Raw genomic sequence first — 22,944 nt, forward strand, 5'->3', positions numbered from 1 at the left:
GCGGGGAGGGTGACACTTTCGGACACAGACCAACAAATTTCAGACCAATACAGGAAGTGCGGCACAAACTTAGCAAGAAAAGAAAAAGATGAGTGACAGAATAGCATCACATCAGAGCTGCCATGTGTCAGAAGGCTCTGGGGAGGGATGGAGGTTCCATTCTCGGTTTAAGAATTCTCCACGCTGCAGCCTTGTTGCTAGGCAACAGCCTGTGGGCAATCTGGTCCTGACTTGAGCTCCAAACAGAGTCCCACTCCTAGTCCCCATCTACCAATCTCTCTGGCTTCTCCTCCGCTTCAGAGGGCTTGCTGGGGAAGACAGCTTCTTCAAACACACCTAGAACTAAGAGAAGCCCTCAACACCCCCTAAGTCTTCAATGGCTGCTTATTGGACCACTTGTTTTGAACTTGGTCACCACTACTTGTATGTTTGGAGCTTTGACTCTGGTCCAAGGCAGCCAGGATATTTTTTTTTTTTAATATAGGTTTAAGTCCAGCTTGATTCAAGAAAACAACTCATAAAACTGGTTTTCAGGTTCATGGCCAGATTCTGTTGGTTGTTACACAGCCCAAAAGGAGCAGCCCCACACAGATAATTTTCTTGTAAAGGAGAGGTTTGAAATTTGAAACAAGACTTAAGAGGCAGCCCATGGCGTCAGGAAGTGCCGTGTCGGAGTGCTGCGAGGAAGCGACTTGCTCCATCTGCCTGGAGTACTTCAAGGATCCAGTGACCATCGACTGCGGACACAACTTCTGCCAGGCCTGCCTCACCCAGTATTGGGCAGAGTCTAGCACAGACTCTTCCTGCCCTCAGTGCAGGGAAACCGTTCAGCAGAGGAACTTCCGGCCAAATCGACAGCTAGCAAATCTTGTGGAGCTGGTCAAGAAACTTCAGGAAGGGAGGAAGGAAGATGGCAAGAGGGGAATGTGTCCGAGGCATCAGGAGCCCCTGAAACTCTTCTGCAATGATGACCAAGACCCCATCTGTGTGGTGTGTGACAGATCAAAGGAACACAGAGAACATAGTGTGTTCCCCATGGAAGAGGCTTCCCAAGAATATAAGGTAGAAAAACACCACCGTGGACTGACGCCAACCTTGTTTTAATTTTGGTGCCAGGAAAATGCATTTTTGTTTTCCTGGGTGTTTGGGAAGCACAAATACTCGTAATCTTAAATTACACTATTAGACCTGTTTTTCTAACAGTGTAGTATAATACAGTGGTACCTCGGGTTACATACGCTTCAGGTTACATACGCTTCAGGTTACAGACTCTGCTAACCTAGAAATAGTGCTTCAGGTTAAGAACTTTACTTCAGGATGAGAACAGAAATCGTGCTCCGGTGGCACGGCAGCAGCAGGAGGCCCCATTAGCTAAAGTGGTGCTTCAGGTTAAGAACAGTTTCAGGTTAAGTACAGACCTCCGGAACGAATTAAGTACTTAACCCGAGGTACCACTGTATTATTGCTACTGCCCAAACCACTTTATTATGGTGTGTATCTGAAGAAGTGTGCATGCACACGAAAGCTCATACCAATGATAATAATAGTAATAGTAATAATAATAATAATAATAATAATAATAATAATAATAATAATTTATTATTTATACCCCGCCCATCTGGCTGGGTTTCCCCAGCCACTCTGGGCAGCTTCCAACAGAACACTAAAATACAATAACCTATTAAACATTAAAAGCTTCCCTAAACAGGGCTGCCTTCAGATGTTTTCTAAAAGTCAGACAGTTGTTTATTTCCTTGACATCTGATGGGAGGGTGTTCCGCAGGGCAGGTGCCACTACCGAGAAGGCCCTCTGCCTGGTTCCCTTTACCTTCACTTTTCGCAGTGAGGGAACCGCCAGAAGGCCCTCGGAGCTGGACCTCAGTATCCTGGCTGAACGATGGCTGTGGAGACGCTCCTTTAGGTATACTGGGCCGAGGCCGTTTAGGGCTTTAACGGTCAGCACCAACACTTTGAATTGTGTGCAGAGCAAGCTGTCACCAAGTCAAGAGCGATCAAGGAGGCAGTCACACATTCTCCCTTTTGCAAACTGCTGGAAACCTTGAAAACAGAAACTTCCTCCGACCCTTACGTTACCAAAATCAGAGCAGAATTTCTAAGGGAATCCCTGAGCCACGAGGTAGACTGAACTCCCCAGAATAAAAGCCGTCTCTGCTCTTGCAGGAGAGAATCGAGGCCCAGCTGAAGTCTCTGCAGAAAGAGAGAGACAAGCTTGTGGACTGGAAAGTGATAGAAGAACAGGGAAGTCAAAAGTGCCTGGTAAGCGTCTCTTCTCGCTCGGAGAGGGTGCCACTGGGCGCTGGCTGCTAGATCCCTCAGGCCACATTCTTCCTTCCCACCCCGTGTGTGTGTGTGTGTGTGTGTGTGTGTGTGTGTGTGTGTTTCCCCCCAGATGCAGTTGGAAGAGGAGAAGCAGAAGATCAGATTGGCTTTTGAGCGAATGCAGAAATTTCTTGAGGAAACCAAGTGTTTCTGGCTGGCCCTGCTGGATGACCTGGAAAAGAAGATTAAGAAGAGGCAGGAAGAAAACGTCACCAGGCTCTCCGATGAGATCTCCAGCATCAGCGGGATGATTGCAGAGATGGAGAGGAAATGCCAACAGCCAGCAAGGGAATTTCTGCAGGTGAGACTCATAGTGGTGAGGAGGAATGGAAGTTCCCCCAGAATGTCTGCTTTATATACATTATTTACACAATAGGCCCCACGTGATTGGCTAATTCCGGAATTCTCCTGTAGGCCAATCAGGTTGCGGATTCACTTCCACCTGGAGCTGGATTGGGTGGCTCCTGTGGACCAATCAGACTGCTGCATTCTGGATCCTGTTGTTCTAGGACCAATCAGACTGCTGCATTCTGAATCCTGTTGTTCTAGGACCAGTCAGACTGCTGCATTTTGGATCCTATTCAACTCAGTACACAACAGACCCCACTCCTAGCTCCTTGTGTGATTACTCATCTTGGAACAGATCTTATGAATATTTCCATAGGCATCTGTGAAAACAGGAGGGTGGATTAGATAGGCCATTGGCTTCATCCAGCAGAGCTTCTCTTAAGTTCTCTGAATTCTAATATTTGGAATAAATAAGACACGCTCCTGCAACAATGATTATTTCCCCCAGAAGGAATAAATTATTTCCACCTGTACAGCTAAGAACAACTTCACCTTGTTCTCTCTTGCAGGATATCAAAAGCACTTTGAGCAGGTATGTGACCTTTCTCCCCAGCTACTGTGTGCCTTTAAAACACATTTTTACAGGATAGGAGCATGAACGCCGTGGAGTAACAATCAACCTTTAGAAACAGTCACCTTCCAAAAAGAAAGCACAAAGGATTATGAAATTATATTCCCTCGTGTAGTGTGAGAACAAGTGCTACGTCCTTATAGTACGAATCCTTGGGCCACCGTTTCCTCTTTGTCATCAGAAATCAAACACTTTCCCTCGTGAAGAATATGAACAGAGGATGCTGCCTTGTACTGTGTCACACTCTGGGTCCATAAATGCCCTGGGCAGGAAGAGTTCTACCTTTGAAAGGTCAGGCCTGGGAGCCTTCTTTGTGATGGGATCTATGACCGAGGAAGCAATCTGCTTGCTCCACAGGGTCACAAATACAGCAAAGCCAGCATCGTTAGCCAAAATACCTAGGAGGCTGGGGAATAAGTGCTCCCTCTTTGTTCCTGCCTTCACCCCGCTGTCCTGCAGAAGCTAGCAAGGCTGTTCCCAAGCCAGAACACCGAGACGGAGGGCTCCGTTTCGCTGCTCTAGCTTGGGGACGGCTGCGCGCAAACCTGTGCAGGGCAGCAGGGCGCTGCGCTCCAAAGGCTTCAGGGATCTTTGAGGCTGGCGGTGGGGGAAAGCAGTGCTTTCCCCCACCGCCAGCCCCACAAGCTCTGGTGAATGTAACTTGAACGCACCTTGTTTTAGAGGGGGAGAACAAGAAAAAAAAATTTTCCCTGTTCTCCCCCTCCTATGATCCGGTGCGTCCTATGGTCCGGTGCGTCCAATGGAGCGAAAAATACGGTATTTATCTACTTGCACTTTGATGTGCTTTTGAACTGCTAGGTTGGCAGGAGCAGGGACCGAGCAATGGGAGCTCACCCCATCGCAGGGATTTGAACCGCCGACCTTCTGATCGGCAAGTCCTAGGCTCTGTGGTTTAACCCACAGCGCCACCCGCGTCCCTTTCAAGCACTTAATGGGGTTTTATTATGCAGATAGATCAACAGACTCCATTCTGGAAAAATGAACGAGTAGTTCATTTATCTCTTTCACTCAGCCAGGAGTCTAGCACAACTGATCTAAGTAAGTGAAAGAAAATTACCAGGATAACGTGTGGGTAACAATGGGCGAGGGCTGGTTTAAATAAGCATAGCAACAAATCAAGAAACAAAACAAACAGGAAAACAGTAACCACATAAACATTGTGGAAAATTTTAAAACATCCTTTTTCAAAACGATCACTAGACAAGGTGCTACCAGAGAGAAGGCCCTTTCTGACACCCAGCTCCCTTAACGTCAACTAGCAGACACCCAATTTCTTCAATATAACGCTGTTTAATATATGTAGCAAAAAGATTAGAGATGTGAAGGCCCAGGGGGAAGAAAAAAAAGAATAGGAGGGGGAACCCAGTTTCCCCCCTATATTTCTCAGGGCAGAGGGGTTGACTTTAGTTTCCAAAAATGGTGGGAGGACCTGGGGTGGATTCCCCCAAACTTTCTGCTATCTCCCCCCGGGCTTTACATCTGTACGCGAGCTCTGCTTCCCACACCACTCTCAGCCACAAGCCTCTGAGTGCACAAGCCTCTGAGAGATGCCGTTTCCTACCTCAACCACTCAGAGGGTTTCCTTCCAAAACCTAACAAACACCTTCAGGGCATAGCTGTCAACTTAGATATGAAAATAAGGGACCAGCATTCTCGAAAATAAGGGATCAGCAGCCAAAATAAGGGATTTTCCAAGCACAGGTATGTTCAACTTCTGAACCCCTCTGAGCCAAAGGCAGAAAGCCCAGCCAGCAGCCAAACGAAGCCTCAAGCGGTGGTTCCCACAGCGCAGCAACCCAGCAAACGGGATGCAGCAAGGAAAACCACCGTCACCTCTCCGCTGGGAAGCGCTGAGCAAAGGCGAGTCCCCAGGCAACGCGGCCGCTTTGATTGGCACAAGGCATGCAAGCTCCACCCCCCAGTCGTTCTTAGACTCCTTATTGGGTGAGCAACGCAGCCAAGCAACACAGTTGGAGCCTCCCTCCTCCCTGGCTGGCAGGGAGGGAGGGAGAGGAGCTGCTTCCTTTGAAACCCGGGAAATTTAAGGGACATCATCAATAGGGGACAGCAGCGGGACACAGCACTGGGATAAGGGACTTTCCCGCCAAATAAGGGACAGTTGACAGCTATGCTTTAGGGATGCCACCACAGGCAATCCTAAGCGAAGCCTCCCACACAACATGCAAGTTTCTCCTCCATCCTTGGGGCACTGGGGTGGGGTGAAGTTTACTGGCCCTCCTGAAGCCTGGCCAAAATGAGGTTTGGGGGAGTTGTGGTCCAGCAGCCGAGAGGCTGGTCCTTTTCCTTGAACCATGCAATTCTCTCTCTCTCTCTGCCCTGCACAGTGAATGTGACCTTGTACCCAGACACGGCGCACCCCAACCTCATCCTGTCCGAGGAACTGAAGTGCGTCCAATGGGGAGACAGGCGCCAGGACCTGCCCGACAACCCTGAGAGATTCGACAAGGAGACGTGTGTGCTGGGCCGCGAGAGATTCACTTCCGGGCGGCATTGGTGGGACGCGGAGGTCGGAGGGGAATGGGCCGAGTGGGCGGTTGGCGTGGCGCGAGAGTCTGTCAAGAGGAAGGGGGACATCACCCTTAACCCTAGCGAGGGGTTCTGGGCTCTGCAGAAGACCATGGTGGACACTTTTGGGTCGTTCTCTGATTGGCAGCTCTCAGCTTCAACTTCCCCTAAGCTGACCGTCGTGTACGCCAGAAGCGAGCTCAGGAAGATCCGAGTATCCCTACACTACGAAGAGGGCCTCGTGGAGTTTTTCGACGGCAACACCAACAACTCGATCTTTGCTTTCCCCTCAGCTTCCTTCTCTGGGGAGAGGATCTGCCCGTTTTTCCATCTGAAGTGGGGAGGCAAGCTGAAATGTTGAATCTCAAGGATCCATTTCCGCAACTCTTGAAAATGAGGGCGCTTTCTCCTCTAGGCCTAGGCAAGGAGGTGCAGCCTGATAAATTTTTAGCACTTCCAGTTCTCAGCCCTGCAGATTTTAGTGAAGTGAGGCGTGGCATTAAGGATGCTATTGGCCTTTGGCTGTTATTTACTAAAAAAATAAGCCAGCATGTGGACGGCAAATCCAGACTGGACCTTCAGCAGGGGCAAAGCAACACACAGCACTTTTTCCAGTTTGGATAGCCCCCTTCACATTTAGTAAACAAAAGTCAAGCACGCAAGGAGATAACCACATGTTTATTTGGCCCTTAGTATATTTCATCAGTGGGGCAAAAGAGGAAGTACTGTATTTTTCGCCCTACAGGACGCACTTTTCCCCCTCCAAAAATGAAGGGGAAATGTGTGTGCGTCCTATGGGGCGAATGCAGGCTTTCGCTGAAGCCTCGAGAGCGAGAGGCGTCGCTCTCCAGGCTTCAGGAAGCTATCCGCAAGCCTTGGAAGCCCGCGGGAGGTCCCGCCGGGCGCGCAAGGCTTGCGGGCAGCAGCCTGCAGCCCGAAGCACGGGGCGCGCTGCAGAGCACGGGCAGATGTCCACAAGCCTTGCGCACCCGGTGGGAGGTCCCACAGGGCTCACAAGGCTTGCGGGCGGCAGCCTATTCTGGGGGCTGGGGTCGGGGGAAGCTTGGGCTTCCCCCGCCCCAGCCCTGCGGCTGGTGGGGGGGAAATAATTTTTTTGTTGATTTCCCCCCCAAAAAACCAGGTGCGTCCTATGGGCCGGTGCACCTTATAGGACGAAAAATACGGTATATACCCACAGCATAAAAAATGAGTAAAACAGGATTAGAGCCTCCTTTCCCATTGCTGCATTTTGATTCGTCATGCCCTCTCTTCCTCATTATTACTGTCCTTTTAACCCAGGATCTGTGGCCCTTCATATGTCATGGGACTCTACCTCCCATCAACCCCAGCTAACATGGCCAATTATCAGGGGTGATGGGAGCTGTAGTCCAGCAAAATCTGGAGATCCGCAGGCTTCTCATCCGACCTTTTAAAACCTGCAAGGCAAGAAAACCAAGCAGCAGCTCGGATTTTCATTGCGTGTGGTGCAATTATGCATTTTATGGCATCCCCGCAGGAACTCTTACACACAAGATTCATCCTTTCCTTTTTTATATATATTTTTGTTGAAGAGGCTATTTCAAAGCACTGAACTGAAATAAAAACCTTCTAAACCAAGCCTGTTTGGCATGTTACAACCGTTGCGTTTATTTCCACCATGCTTCAGATGGGTATAATCATTAGAGCTGCAGTCAGGAAGTGGTAGCTATGTGCCTTAATCCCTTTTAAAATACAGTGGTACCTCAGGTTACATACACTTCAGGTTACATACGCTTCAGGTTACAGACTCCACTAACCTAGAAATAGTGCTTCAGGTTAAGAACAGTTTCAGGTTAAGTACGGACCTCCAGAATGAATTAAGTACTTAACCTGAGGTACCACTGTAAGCAACTATCCTACTTTTAAAAGACATCTGAAGGCAGCCTGTTTAGGGAAGTTTTTAATGTTTAATGATGTACAGTGAGAGAGGAGGGAGCCTGGGCTTGGAGTCAGGGGTGTTGCTGTGGGGCTGGAGTGCAAAACCAGGATTCCTGAATAGTGGAAAATGGGGTGCTTTTATAGTGGTACCTCGGGTTACACACGCTTTAGGTTACAGATTCCGCTAACCCAGAAATAGTACATAGGGTTTAGAACTTTGCTTCAGGATGAGAACAGAAATGGCGCAGCGGCAGCACAGCAGCAGCAGGAGGCCCCATTAGCTAAAGTGGTGCTTCAGGTTAAGAACAGTTTCAGGTAAAGAACGGACCTCCGGAACGAATTAAGTACTTAACCTGAGGTACCACTGTAGGTATTTCCTTGGAACGCCCCCTGTGGGAGAGGAAATTAGTTGAAGAAGAAAACACTTTGTCGAAAAGTGGGCAGGAAATGAAGGAATGTGACAAGAGACTGGAAGCAAGTTCAGGCCATCAAAAGTAATGAGGAGAAATTCCCCATGTGTGTAATCGGAACAGCTCCGATTTCTTTTATCTCTGAAGAACTTAAGGAAAGATGCAGATGATAGGCCTTCCTCCCTGGAAAGATGTTCTCTCTGCATCTATAGAAGCATATAATGATTAAGCTTACTGTTAATGACCGAAAGCCATCCAATATAAAGTCTCTAGTCTGGAAACCTTTTCCCTCCAGTCTCTGTGTACGTGTAAAAATATATATATTCCATCAAGCAGCACAGAAAGTGAGGATTATCTGGTAGTGGGTTTCAGGCAGGGATTCCTTGCAAGCCTTACCTGGTGATACCGGGAACTGAATTAAGGAACTTCTCTGTGTAAAGTATGCAAAATTATTCCTCTGAACTGCAGCCTCTCCCTGTATGGCTTCTCCTGGGGCATTTTGATCACTGGTAGTTTATTTATCCACTCAATACATGCCTTTTTCTTTACAATTAAATTTCTAGCCCACCTTTCTTCCCAAAGGAGTATGACACACACACTCACACACCAATGTCTTTTGTTAAAAGTTTCCAGGCTTGCTTACTATTATGGGCTGTATACTTAAGAGCCCGTGTTGGCATTCAGCTGTTAACAGAATTTTATGGAATTCTGGGTGATGTGGGAAAACTGGACAGAGACACAAAATAGACTGTATAAATGCTGTAACTTCAATCGTCCAATGATGCCATATAGGGGACAATTCAGAAGAGAGAAGTGGGATTCTCATAGTTGAGGCAACGGGCAGTGGCTTAGATGGGTTTTTCTTCTTCAAAAGTCAATCAGTCCAATCCATGGAGCAATCTATCAATGATCCTAGGCATAATGGCTTTATGCCATCTGCAGGATGAGAGGCCTGATGCAGAATAACTGGCCATCAGCCACTGTGAAACAGGATACAGTGGTACCTTGGTTCTCAAACGCCTTGGTTCCCAAACGCCAAAAACCTGGAAGTAAGTATTCCGGATTTAAAACGTTTTTCAGAAGCCGAATGTCCAATGTGGCTGTCGGCTATTGTTTCCGGGGCGCCTGCACCAATCAGAAGCTGCACCTTGGTTTTCAAACATTTCGGAAGTCAAACACACTTCTGGAACTGATTAAGCTTGGCGCTCTTTTTTTTGCTATTTATTTTGAGTTTTTGCTTTTGAGGCTTTTTCAGTTAATTTGTTTGTATGACTGCAGAAATGGATAAAACAAAACAATGACAATCATCAATGCAGGTCAGAAAAAATAATAATTCTAATTTTTATTATCTACTATACTATCTTATTTATTTTATAGTTCAGTACATTGATTATTGCTTTCATTTTATGGCTCAATGGTCTCATTAGATAGTAAAATTCATGTTAAATTGCTGTTTTAGGGGTAGTTTTTGAAAGTCTGGAATGGATTAATCCATAACTTTCTGTGGGAAAGCGCGCCTTGGTTTTAGAACGCTTTGGTTTTGGAACGGACTTCTGGAACGGATTAAGTTTGAGAACCAAGGTACCACTGTACTGGATTAGATAGGCCTTTAAACTATTTTTTTTATATACATGGAGGGCTATTTCCATGCCCATGGGTCTCAGGGAGGAGCTGGTACTACAAGCCCAGCATAAAATGCCTCTCTCTGCCCCCAGCTCACACAAAGACACTTGACCATCCCACTCTGGGTTTCAAGATCACTGAGAGGCGGAAAAACTATTAGATAAAGCAAACTTTATTAAGAGAGACCCTGTCTTGGCCCCAACACAAGAGGAGCAGCCGTCTTCGGCAGAAGCAGCAACAGCAGGCTTTTCACTCCCAGGAAATCTCCGTGTCCAAACCCTCACTCCTGACTCTCCTGAGGAAGTCGTCATAGTCTGCCCTGAAGATGCGTGAGCAAGCCGGCACATCGAGGAAGCTCAGCTGGTTTTCCGAGGATAACAGCAGGTGGATGGTGCTTCCGGACACCCTGGTTTCCATCAAGGAGAGCTTCTGGAGGTGAGTCAGGGCTGTGGCCGGTGGCTCCAGCACCTGCTCAAACACGCTGTCCAGGGAGAAAGGCAGGCAAGCCAGCAGCAAGCTTTCGAGTTGGGGCGAATGTCTGAGCAGGGACACAAGGCATGCTCTAAACACGGCTTTGTGCTGGGAAGGAAGGGGGCCTTCTGAGTCAGGGTACATCAGGAAAATGTGCCGGAGGTGGGGGAATTGATGAGGCGCGGGGCTGAAATTTTCCTCCAAGTCTTCGACCATTTCCTCCTCCCCGTCGTCGTCGTCGTCGTCAGGGGCACACACTGCTGGAGGAGGGAGGTTAGCCACCAATTTACGGAGGTTCAGGCAGTGGCCCAGGAAGGTCCAGAAGGAAGAAGCATCTTCGCAGAGAAAGCCGCTCAATGAAAGGGAGTGCAGCTGTGCTCCGAGGGCGGCCGCCATCGGCAGAAGATCAGCAACATCGCACTGGCTGTCGTTGTCAAGGGTCAGGCAGGAGATGTGGCGCCACGATGCAAAGTCCTGGCCAAAGCCAGGGCTGCCTTCGAGAATCAGAGTCACGTCGGCCAAGTGCGGGCACACGGCTAAAGCGGCGGGCAGGCAGCTCAATGCCACATCGTCCAATTCCGTGAGGGTCAGCGTGAGCCCGTGGCCGCTATGGGCGGACATCCTGCGTCTCGCCAGCTCCTCCAGGGAGGGGAACTCGGGGGCGACCGGGACGTCGTCGAACTGCCGCCTGTAGATCGCGCACACGGCCTCCAGAACAAAAGGGTGATCCAAGACCGTCAGGCTGCGCAAGGCCAACAGCAGAAAGACCAAGTGCTGAACCATGCATTGGAGGAGAGGTCTACCCATCAGGTATCTGGCTCTGAGCACCTTCAAGGCCGGGGAGCGGAGCAAGCCCGTGGCGGGGTCGTAGGCCAGGTGGAGGAGGCACTCTGGAGACAGCCTGCTGCAATCGACGACGTCCAGTTCGAGAAGCTGCCGGCAGTGGGAGCCCACGGCAGCAAGCACCCGGGCGTTGCACTGGGTGTCCGACAGGTTGAGTTGGACGAGGCTCGGCAAAGCTTTCACCAGGTCGACGAGGGAGTCTGCGGGGATCCGGCAGCAGCCTCTGATATCCAGGGAAGACAGGTTCTGCCGTGTCAGGGAAAGAGAAAGGGAAAGGTTTGGTTTTGCTCACGTACAATGGCATTTGCCGACCTCCAGATTCGCCGGACTACAAATCCCATCAGCCGCAGCCAGCGCAGAAGGCGTATGGAGCAGCACCAAGTTGGCAGAAGTCATTGTAAATACAGTGGTACCTCAGGTTACATACGCTTCAGGTCACATACACTTCAGGTTACAGACTCCGCTAACCCAGAAATATTACCTCAGGTTAAGTACTTTGCTTCAGGATGAGAACAGAAATTGTGTTCCGGCCAACGTGGCGGCAGCGTGAGGCCCCATTAGCTAAAGTGGTACCTCAGGTTAAGAACAGTTTCAGGTTAAGTACGGACCTCCGGAACGAATTAAGTACTTAACCTGAGGTACCACTGTAAATGGCAGGCTGTGTATTAATGTGTTGGGTTCCATGCAGCCTGTGTGTGTGTGTGTGTGTGTGTGTGTGTGTCCCTTAATGTCTGCCCTACAGGAACACCTACCAAAACATGGCACCCTTTGCCTGTTGCCATATGTTGCACAAAATGCACAGAAGGCAGAAATTGCTGGTCCAGCGTTCCACTGCTAATGGTCTCTCTCTGCTAACAAAGCATCGTACTAAGAGCACAGTGGCCCATAGTACCAATGCAGTAAGTAAGAAACGCATACAAGAAACCTCGCCGATTTATTGTCGAATTAGCTTTTGCGAACAGGAAAACAAAGGGCGTCGACTTGAGCACAACTCTCTATGCATCTACACTAGCCCACGAAATGTGCCACCATCAGTTCCGTCTGGGGGTTAGGGCCTTAGGGCCACATTCCTCCCTGGGCAACCTTTCCAGGGCCGGATGTCAGTGGTGGTTGTGGCGAGAGGCAAAACTGCCAAGCACAATGCATGCGAAAGTTGCATGCTCTCTGCAGGACTGGAATGTTTTGCTGCTGGAGGCAAAAAATAAAGTAAAAACCCCACAGCTGCTAGCTGCTATCACTGTACAGTGGTACTTCTGGATGCGAACGGGCTCCTGAGTAGAACGCAACCCGCAACTGCGCATTGCAATTCGCCGCTTCTGCACATGACATCATTTTGAGCGTCTGCGCATGCGCGAGCGGCAAAACCCGGAGGTAACGCATTCCGTTACTTCTGGGTCGCCGCAGAGCGTAACCTGAAAACGCTCAACCTGAAGAATATTTAACCTGAGGTATGACTGTTCTTCGTCACTGCTGCCATGCTCCAGCCTTCCTCCGTGAGCACATTATGCCGTGCCCCCTACTGCTACCACAGAGGGAAAGGGCTTAGCAGGGGGGGCAGTGGTGGGAGGCGGGGCACAGCCACGGGAGAGGCTGAACCACACTATTTTCCCTCTGCACTTTCTAGACACAGGTACACACTTTTCCAGACCGTGTCAAAGCACTCCTTGCCGCCGCCGCACTCCCTGTGAAAACACACACTTCAATGCTTTCTCCAATCAATGGAGAACCCAAATTGCCATTTGTTCCGATTCAACGTTACAGAGCAGGGTTTCCCCGGGGAAAGCAATTGGAGGTGTTTGGACACGCAAGACCTTTCCCAGAATGCGTGGAGCGAAAGTTAAGTGTGGGAGAGCCCTTTGGTTCACGCAGCAATCATTTTATTAAATGGAGGCTTTCCTTAACTGATCTCCAGTCTCTCTCTCTCTCCTGTGGATCGTGCGCCCAGACTGTTCTGAGATAATCAGATGGCCCAACATCAATAGCAATAATAATAAATAATAATAATAATATATTATATATACCCTTGCCCATCTGGCTGGGTTTCCCCAGCCACTCTGGCTGGTTCCCAACAGAATATTAAAAACACGATAAAAGATCAAACAAAAAACTTCCCTAAACAGGGCTGCCTTCAGATGTCTTCTAAAAGTCAGATAGTTGTTTATTTCCTTGACATCTGATGGGAGGGTGTTCCACAGACAGTGGTGGAGGAACATGCTACCGCCCCCGGAGCGGAGAACAGGCGGTGGCGTGGCTGACACACAGTACAGGGACATGGCACGTCGCCCGTGGGGACGTGGCGCATTGCCGCGGGGGCGTGGCATGTGGCACCCATCCCGGGAAGGGGTTGTGTATGTATTGGGGGGGGGCGGCCACGATGGAACCCTTTCCCCAAATGCTACCCGGTGCAGCCCACTCCCTCATTCCCCCTTCGTACACCAGTGTCCACAGGGTGGGCGCCACTACCAAGAAGGCCCTCTGCCTGGTTCCCAGTAACCTCACTTATCGCAGGGAGGGAACCGCCAGAAGGTCCTTGGAGCTGGACCTCAGTGGCTGAATGATGGGGCTGCAGACACTCCTTCAGGTAGACATGGACGAGGCCATTTAGGGCTTTAAAGGTCAGCACCAACACTTTGAATTGTGCTTGGAGCATAGTTGCCCCATTCAGGACCAGAGTCTCCCCCTCACCTACCCGCCCCACCCCCCCAAAAACAGTACAGTGGTACCTCGGGTTACAGACGCTTCAGGTTACAGGCGCTTCAGGTTACAGACTCAGCTAACCCAGAAATATTACCTCAGGTTAAGAACTCTGCTTCAGGATGAGAACGGAAATCGTGCTCCGGCAGCACGACAGCAGCAGAAGGTCCCATTAGCTAAAGTTGGTACCTCAGGTTAAGAACAGTGTCAGCTTAAGAACGGACCTCCGGAACGAATTAAGTACTTAACCTGAGGTACCACTGTACTTCTGTCTTGTCAGGATTCACCCTCAATCTGTTAAACCATCACCCATCCTCACATCTCCAAACACTCACACAAAATAGAGAGAACTAATTAAATAGTGGAAACCAGGCCGCGTGGAAAGGGTGCTTCATCCTTCGGCAAGAACTTGAACTGAGTCAATTGCTGTGTTGTTACCTGTTTTGACTTTCTTAAGAAGGAGTGAAGTTGAGACCAGGCCAACCAGGGACACCCCCAAATTTCTCTTTCACTGCAGGGACCAGTAAGGAACTCTGCACATAAAGCTTCCACAAACCACTGTTTCTTTGAGTGCCATTCCTCCACACTAAGAGCCGTGTGCGGGCGGTGTGGGCGAGAGTCTCTCTCCCTCCCCCCCTCTCTCTCGGGTGGGGAAGGGCCGATGGAACTCCTCGCGCCAGGACGACAGCAGCCCCGACGTGCTGCTTAGCATCCCCTCCAACCAGTGCAGCATCTTAATGTAGTGATTTCCCCCTCTGCATCCCTTTCATAACTATTTTTATAAAACATCTGTCCATCCATAGTTCAAATTTTTACTACAAGTTTTCTGTCAATCCTACCAATATATGTAACCCTTTACAATAGCTTTTCAACTAAATTATAAACTTTCCCCATTCTTTATTAAAGAGGTCCTCTTCCTGGTTTCTAATTCTGCCTGTAAGCTTTGCCATCTGGACGTCGTTCATCAGTTTTGTCTGCCCCTCTTCTTTGGTGGGAGTTGTAGACCCTTAGGATCATCTAGCCCAACCCCCTACAAAACAGAGTCAGTCGCAGCAAAAGCAGCATGGCTTCATCAGTGCCGGAATTATGTATAAGCTAAGCAAAATCCCTTATTTTGGCTGCTGGTCCCTAATTTTCGAGGCTGCTGGTCCCTTATTTTCAAATCTGTAAGTTGACAGCTATGGCCAGGAGATAGCAAGAGAGGAGTCCCCATTTTAGAGGAAGGAGCTGCCCCCCAGGAACCAAGCCAGAGCACAAAGCACGCACACCCCTTACCTTGCAACGCACTGCAATGATGTCAGCAACGGCCTTGATGACCAGCCTTGGGCACGTATTCAAGCTCAGCACCGTCAGCTGTGGCACCAGGAGGAAGCGCAGGACCGGTCGGTTCAAGTGATTGCCTTCCTCCATTAACTTGAACAGCTTCTGGACAAGGGAGTCAGCTGGGTGGGGAGGAAATACCCAGATATAAACATAAAACTTTGCACAACAATTAGACACATGCTTTCCTCAGGTGATTAGGAGCTAGAAGCAAACCAGAAGGTGCAGAGGGTGACAGCAGGACATTACAGGGAAAGTTCCCCGGGCTACAGGGAACCAGCCAGAGGGCCTTCTCGGTAGTAGCACCCGTCCTGTGGAACGCCCTCCCATCTGACGTCAATGAAACAAACAACTATCTGATTTTTAGAAAACATTTGAAGGCAGCCCTGTTTAGGGAAGTTTTTAATGACTAATGTTTTAATGTATTTTTAATATTTTGTTGTAAGCGCCCAGATTGGCTGGGGAAACTAAGCCAGATGGGCAGGGTATAAATAATTAATAAAAAATACTATTAGTATTAGCCAACCAGTCACTGGCATGCTCCCTGGCAAAGACTTTGCCGGATTTTGCTTAGCTTTTAAAATCTGGATAGCCAAGTGATCTACCAGAACAGGAGGCTGCGTAGGAAAAGGTGCTGCTAAGAGCAAGACTATAATAAAAATAATAATATAATAGTAATTATTTATCATTTACACCCCGCCCATCTGGCTGGGTTTCCCCAGCCACTCTGGGAGGCTTCCAACAAAATGTTAAAATACAATAGTCTGTCAAACATTAAAAGCTTCCCTAAACAGGGCTGCCTACAGATGTCTTTTAAAGATAAGATAGCTGCTTATTTCCTTCATATCTGATGGGAGTGCGTTCCACAGGGTGGGTGCCACTACCGAGAAGGCCCTCTTGCTTGGTTCCCGGTAACCTCATTTCTCGCAATGAGGGAACCGCCAGAAGGCCCTCGGTGCTGGACCTCAGTGTCTGGGGTGAACGATGGGGGTGGAGATGCTCCTTCAGGTATACAGGACCAAGGCCGTTTAGGGCTTTAAAAGTCAGCACCAACACTTTGAATTGTGCTCGGAAACGTACTGGGAGCCAATGCAGGTCTTTCAAGACCGGTGTTATGTGGTCTCAGCAGCCGCTCCCAGTCACTAGTCTAGCTGCTGCATTCTGGATTAGTTGTAGTTTCTGGGTCACCTTCAAAGGTAGCCCCACATAGAGCACATTGCAGTAGTCTAAGCGAGAGATAACTAGAGCATGCACCACTCTGGCGAGACAGTCCACGGGCAGGTAGGGTCTCAGCCTGCGTACCAGATGGAGCTGATAAACATCTGCCCTGGACACAGAATTGACCTGCACCTCCATGGACAGCTGTGAGTCCAAAATGACTCCCAGGCTGCGAACCTGGTCCTTCAGGGGCACAGTTACCCCATTCAGGACCAGGGAGTCCTCCACACCTGCCCGCCTCCTGGGGAACTTTGCTCTGGACCACAACTCCCATCATCTCTGACTACAGGTCGTGCTGGCTGAGGCTCATGGGAATTGGAGTCCAACAGCAACTGGACAGCCACCTGCTCCCCAGCTCTGCCTTAAGAGATGGAGCCTTCCTACCCAGGCAGCTTTTCTAGCCAGGTGAGCGTCAGAACCAGTTTTTACAGGACCACCTGCATAGGATGCTACAAGAAGAGAAGAAGAGTTTGGATTTGATATCCCGCTTTATCACTACCTGAAGGAGTCTCAAAGCGGCTAACATTCTCCTTTCCCTTCCTCCCCCACAACAAACACTCTGTGAGGTGAGTGGGGCTGAGAGACTTCAGAGAAGTGTGACTGGCCCAAGGTCACCCAGCAGCTGCATGTGGAGGAGCGGGGACACAAACCCGGTTCACCAGATTACAAGTCCACCGCTTTTAACCACTACACCACACTGGCTCGCTTGCCAGAGATGCAAATTGCAGGAGGCTACAGGGCCAAGACGCCCCCCCCCCCATGCTTTGCCAGATTGCCTTTTTGAAATGCAATCTGTGGCTTGGCCATGGGGTCTTTATGGCCGGTCTCTCCTCTGCCTCCCATTTGCCGTGCCCCTCTTACGCAGGCAGATGTAGGGCTCTGCAACAGAGCGGACGCGGTGTCCATCCTGGTGGTTTTCCGCACAAGCTTTGGCCCAGATGCGCTGGATATTTTTAGCCACATTCTCCAGGCACAGCCATTCCAGCGAGCGGACCGTTCTCCTCTTGGGCATGGAGCTGCTGGAGACAGAAGAATGAGAGAAAGGTGAGGGGGAAAGCTAGGCCTTTGCAAGGTAGGTTTTCACGTCAAAACTGTAAACACCACGACTGATCTGTTAAGATCCTGCCAAGGACTCTTTGCTTTCTTGATTACAGTGGTACCTCGGGTTACATACGCTTCAGGTTACAGACTCCGCTAACACAGAAATAGTGCTTCAGGTTAAGAACTTTACCTCAGGATGAGAACAGAAATCACACGGCAGTGGCGCGGCAGCAGTGGGAAGCCCCATTAGCTAAAGTTCTCAGGTTAAGAACAGTTTCAGGTTAAGAACAGACCTCCAGAATGAATTAAGTTCTTAACACGAGGTACCACTGTATTGTGTCAGGTATGCACAAGCTATTTCCTGGCACCCCACAAATCCCAGGTAGGCTCCCCTGGTACTGATGTCCTTTCAGAGGCAGGTGAACTGGTGTATCTAATTTTAACAGAATGATTTTCAATGAAAACAAAACCAGACGTTTTCTTTCAGTTTCTGAAAGTTTCCCTGTTAGGAGAAGGTACAAATTTATAAAATGATTTCTAACTCAACTTTGTATTTCATATTCTTTGGTGCTGAATCCTCATCAGCCTTGCTAAAATCTGTGTCAGACAGCCCAAAATTAGCCAAGTATTTCAAAGGTTGGCAAAAACGTTAAGTCAGTACTTGCTGGCTGGTCACTGGGTGTAATGAAGTAGATCAGCTAATGCATGGGTCAGCAAACCTTTTCAGCAGGGAGCTGGTCCACTGCCCCTCAGACCTTGTGGGGGGCCAGAATATATTTCGGGGGGGGGGGGATTGAATGAATTTCTATGCCCCACAAAGAACCCAGAGATGCATTTTAAATAAAAGGACACATTCTACTCATGTAAAAACACACTGATTCCTGGACCATCTGCGGGCTGAATTTAGAAGGCAGTTGGGCCGAATTCCGGCCCTCAGGCCTTCGTTTGCCTACCCATGAGCTAATCCTTCTGACTTCCAGACGTTTAAACACTAGCAACTATATATGGCTGCTGAAATAAAAACTGAGGGTGGGCAAGAAGAGATTAGGACTAATTATTTGTGTGAAAAGACACTACAGTGGTACCTCAGGTTAAGTACTTAATTCGTTCCAGAGGTCCGTACTTAACCTGAAACTGTTGTTAACCTGAGGTACCACTTTAGCTAATGGTGCCTCCCGCTGCAATTTCTGTTCTCATCCTGAAGCAAAGTTCTTAACCCGAAGCACTATTTCTGGGTTGGTGGAGTCTGTAACCTGAAGCGTATGTAACCCGAGGTACCTGTACTTCTAATTTTGTTTTCAAGTGCACCAACTTGGGAGGGCAGTGCCCCCTTATTAGGTACTTCACAAGGGTAAAGCGTCCTAGACTGAAGTGATGTTCACCCGTCTTTAATTTCAATCTTGCATTGTTAAGCTTTGTAACCCACTCTTTACCAGGCGGTGCCAGAAACGGGTACATCCACACAGAATCAATTTAACAAGCTATAAGCAATAGGAAAGGGATCTGGGTGGCTCTGTGGGTTAAACCACAGAGCCTAGGGCTTGCCAATCGGAAGGTCGGCGGTTCGAATCCCTGCGACGGGGTGAGCTCCCGTTGCTCGGTCCCTGCTCCTGCCAACCTAGCAGTTCGAAAGCACGTCAAAGTGCAAGTAGATAAATAGGCGGGAAGGTAAACGGTGTTTCTGTACGCTGCTCTGGTTTGCCAGTAGCGGCTTAGTCATGCTGGCCACATGACCCGGAAGCTGTACACCGGCTCCCTCGGCCAATAAAGCGAGATGAGCGCCGCAACCCCAGAGTCGGTCACGACTGGACCTAATGGTCAGGGGTCCCTTTACCTTTACCTAAGCAATAGGGCGCCATTCTAAGCGTATTCCTCAGTCACTGAGCCACTATGGGGAATGCAACACCCGGGGTTGGCGCATATCGGAAATCTAACGGAGGGGGGGGGAGCGAAAAAAGGAATAGGATTTTGCAAGGCTCCCTTGTGCATGCTGGCTACAGACCCGTCGAGGACACACTCCGGAACAGAGACGCGGAGGGAAAATCGGAAGGAACAGCCCGCGGCTGTTGGGACTGGCCACCTCGCGTTTGCGTTTTGGAAATCAAACAGAATTCCTGGCTCAAAATAAGACGCACCCCGGGGTTAGGAAACCCACGAGGTCGCGGGGGGCTCACGAGCTGGGGCCAAGGCCGGGGGAGAAGGGGAAGCCACCGAGACCATGCTGCCCCCCAGGAAGGCACGGCAGGCGCCTCCGCCCCAGAATAACGCCGGGGAAAGCGGAGCAAAAAAGCGCACTTGGAGGAGGCGCCCGAGAGACGCGCCCCGTCCCGGGCCACCTGCGTACTCTACTGAAGCGGGGGGGGGGGGAGAGAAACGGGAGCGGAGGGCACCCGTTCACCCCCCAAAAATGCACCCTGGCCGCCCCCCTTTGACAACCGTCTGGGGGCAGGAGTGGATCTGCCCACCAGAAAGCTCCGATGGTTCCCACATTTCCTCTCCCGTCTCCAGGCTTCGCTTGCGGGCAGCAGCCGCCCTCCTGCGCAGATACCGCCCGCTTCTCCCGCGCTTACTGCAGCGCCCAGGACGCCCACCGCCCTCTCCTCCCCACTGCCTTGGCGGGGTGGGGGGTGGGAAGGCAAAGAAGCCCTGTCCCGCTCCTTCCTTCCCTTCCGCCGCGGAGCTCTTGCCTTGCCTCTGCGGGCGCGCCGTCGAAAAAACAGGAGCGAAGACGCACGTGGCGAGCAGGAACCAAACTAACACTCGCGGCGGGGGCGGGGCCTCTTCAAGGTTCGGCCGGGTAAACCACGCCCCCTCATCGAAGGCGACGTTTTCCTAGGCAGGGTGGGGTCCCAGCTGTGTGTTGCACCTGCGCAGTGCCGTCGGAGCCCGGCAGGTGTAAGCGCGCCCTTGATGGGCGAAGGCGGCCTTCGGAGCGTCTGGCAGCTTAGAGACCGGGCGCTGCGATTGGTTGGCTCCGGGAGCGAGGCTTGAGCGTGGGGGAAATCCTGCGGGCAAAGTTGCCTTGAGGGAGACCTTGAAAAGGCGGCAGCCCAAGAGATGTTACAGGGTTGTTTTTCATGCCAGGGACGCTTCTGGGATTTTTATTTCTAAATACATCAGTGTTTCCCAGACTTAGCTCTCCAACTGATTTTGGTGGATGCAGGGACACCCAAAAGGTGCTCTGCTCCCTGCCAGGCTGAGGCATAGCTGTCAACTTTCATATTTGAAAATAAGGAAGGCCCGGCAACAGCAGTGGGTGAAGAGTAACAATTTACAAATCTTACTTATTTCTAGTAGTGAAGGAGGAGATTTCCTTTGCTTTAATATATATATCCCTCCCATAGGCACCCCTCCCCAGTCGTCACAAATCTGGGAAGATTTAGAGCTATGTTTGGAGAAGGCTGAACTAGAATTCCCTGGCATGGATATCCTGCTGGCAGGTGATTTCAACGCCAGGATAGGAAATGACATTAATACGTACTGCTCTAAATCTCAGTTCCTGCCAGAGGCAGATTGGTTTATTCCCTGGTCCTCTGACGATAAGGTCTTGAATAAGGCAGGCATTACATTAATGGAGACTGCCTTCAAACATAATTTGTATAATTTGCATGGTACCCATATGGACAGGTCAGGGGGTTTCTTTTCTTTTCTTGGACCTAGAGGTGCGAGCGTTATTGATTATATCCTGGTCTCCCCAAAACTCTTGGAGAGGTCACAGGGCTTCAGGACTTTCAATAGAATTGAGAGTGATCATCTTCCTATATCAATTTCACTAATTCCCCGTGGTTTGGAGGATCCGCAATACCGCAATCACTGTGCAGACCCACCTCCAACTCTGGCCCTTCGTAGGCGTAAATGGAACAGCGACCTGGAATCTAAAATCAAACTACACCTGCATTCATCAGACTTACTGGCCTTGAGAGACCAGTGTATCTCATCTATTTCTGACCCCTTTTCAACATTTCAGCAGGTCTCAGAGTCGCTCTTCCCACTACTCACGAATTCCAACCCTCCCAAAAAACAAAACAACTCGAGGGCCTGGTTCGACAAAGACTGTAGGAATCTAAGATCTTTGCTTAGGAAATTACAAAATAAGGTAAAACAGGAAGGGACCCTGTCCTCATTGGAAAACCTGCACAGGTGGCGTTCTCATTATAAAAATACTCTAAAATTTAAGAAATCCCTCTACAGAAAGGAACAATGGGAGGCACTTGACAAAGCGATCAAACTGCGGGACGACAAAAAGTTCTGGGAAATAATTGCTCAGGGTGTTTCACCCAAAGGGAAAATTGTAACCAACAGTATTTCATCTAACTTATGGTACCAACATTTTTCCCGGCTATATACAGCTCCAAACATTGCTAAACCGAGCCAGTTTCCTCCTCTTAAAAACGATCTATTAATGGGCTGGGATCCTGTTACCGAATCAGAATGTTTACAGCTAATTAAAACACTCAAGAATGGCAAAGCTCCCGGTGAGGATATGATTCCTCCTGAGGTGTTTAAACTAAATGCCCAGTGGTGGGCTGCTATTTTGGCCCAACTTTTTACGGTAATAAATGATATATGCAAAATCCCAGAAAACTGGAAACTGAGCCTGGTAGCCCCCATCTATAAGAAGGGAGACCCCCAAGACCCCTCAAACTATCGCCCCATAAGTCTCCTGGACATTGTGTATAAACTTTATACTCGCTACCTGCTAAATAAACTGGTTGACTGGGCTGACCACTCTAACCTGCTTAATCCGGAACAGGCAGGGTTTAGAAAGGGCCATAGTACAACAGGCCATTGTTTGGTACTACAGACAATGATAGATAAGTATACAAAGGTACATAAGAGCAAACTTTTTGTGGCTTTTGTAGATCTCACATCCGCTTTTGATTCAATCTGTAGGGACAAATTATGGCAAAAACTATATGAAACAGATATTGATAGACGACTTCTCAAAATACCTAGAGAGTTACATTCAGACACCACAGTTAAAATCAGAACTGGGATGTCAGGCAACTATACTGACCCACTGCCACTGGGGAAAGGGGTTAAACAGGGCTGTTTGTTAGCGCCGTTCCTCTTTAATTTCTATATAAATGACATTGTTCAACATATGGCAAAGTATAAGTCATCAGCTCCTGCCCTGGAAGGCAAACACCTGAATATATTACTATATGCTGATGACATGGCTGTCATGGCACTTACTCGAAGGGGCCTACATAGCATGCTGGAGGGGCTCGCAGCTTATTGTTCCCAAAACTCTCTAAAGATAAATTATGACAAAACAAAAATTGTGGTATTTACTAGAGCTCGCCACACATTTAGATGGTCTTTAGATGAACACAAAATTGAACAGTGTCTTTTTTTTAAATATCTTGGTATCACTTTCCAAGCTACACCTAGCTGGCTTGCCCACTTCAAGACTGTAGCCCTTCTAACACGTAGGACAATCGGTGCTCTGCTCAGCTTTTTTTATTCGAGGGGAGGGCGACTGGTGATCCCGGCACTAAAAGCTTTTGTTGGAAAAGTGATTCCCCAGATGCTATATGGAGTAGAACTCTGGGGATGGAATCAGAAGCTGTTAGAACGGCTTGAAATCTTCCAAAATTT

General features: G+C 49.3%; 2 protein-coding genes across 2 annotated transcripts; one reads left to right on the top strand and one right to left on the bottom strand.

Moving 5' to 3' along the window:
• The first annotated feature begins 238 nt into the window (after positions 1-238).
• On the top strand, positions 239-6,316 carry LOC308465244 (zinc finger protein RFP-like). Its single transcript, XM_080984977.1, has 6 exons — positions 239-1,062; positions 2,182-2,277; positions 2,411-2,641; positions 3,198-3,220; positions 4,293-4,318; positions 5,626-6,316. The coding sequence occupies exons 1-6, from the start codon at positions 649-651 to the stop codon at positions 6,165-6,167; spliced, it is 1,332 nt and encodes a 443-aa protein (XP_080841103.1). The 5' UTR covers positions 239-648; the 3' UTR covers positions 6,168-6,316.
• A 3,588-nt stretch (positions 6,317-9,904) lies between these two features.
• LOC308465256 (uncharacterized protein) lies at positions 9,905-19,563 on the bottom strand (the record flags this gene model as incomplete). The annotated part of the gene is made up of 4 exons (XM_080985004.1): positions 9,905-11,316; positions 15,040-15,206; positions 17,164-17,321; positions 19,499-19,563. 4 exons carry the CDS (start codon positions 19,561-19,563, stop codon positions 10,006-10,008), a joined length of 1,701 nt encoding a protein of 566 aa, XP_080841130.1. The 3' UTR covers positions 9,905-10,005.
• Between the last annotated feature and the right edge of the window lie 3,381 nt (positions 19,564-22,944).

The sequence above is a fragment of the Podarcis pityusensis genome (assembly GCF_964106645.2).
Source record: "Podarcis pityusensis genome assembly, chromosome: 2".
Lineage (NCBI taxonomy): Eukaryota > Metazoa > Chordata > Lepidosauria > Squamata > Lacertidae > Podarcis > Podarcis pityusensis.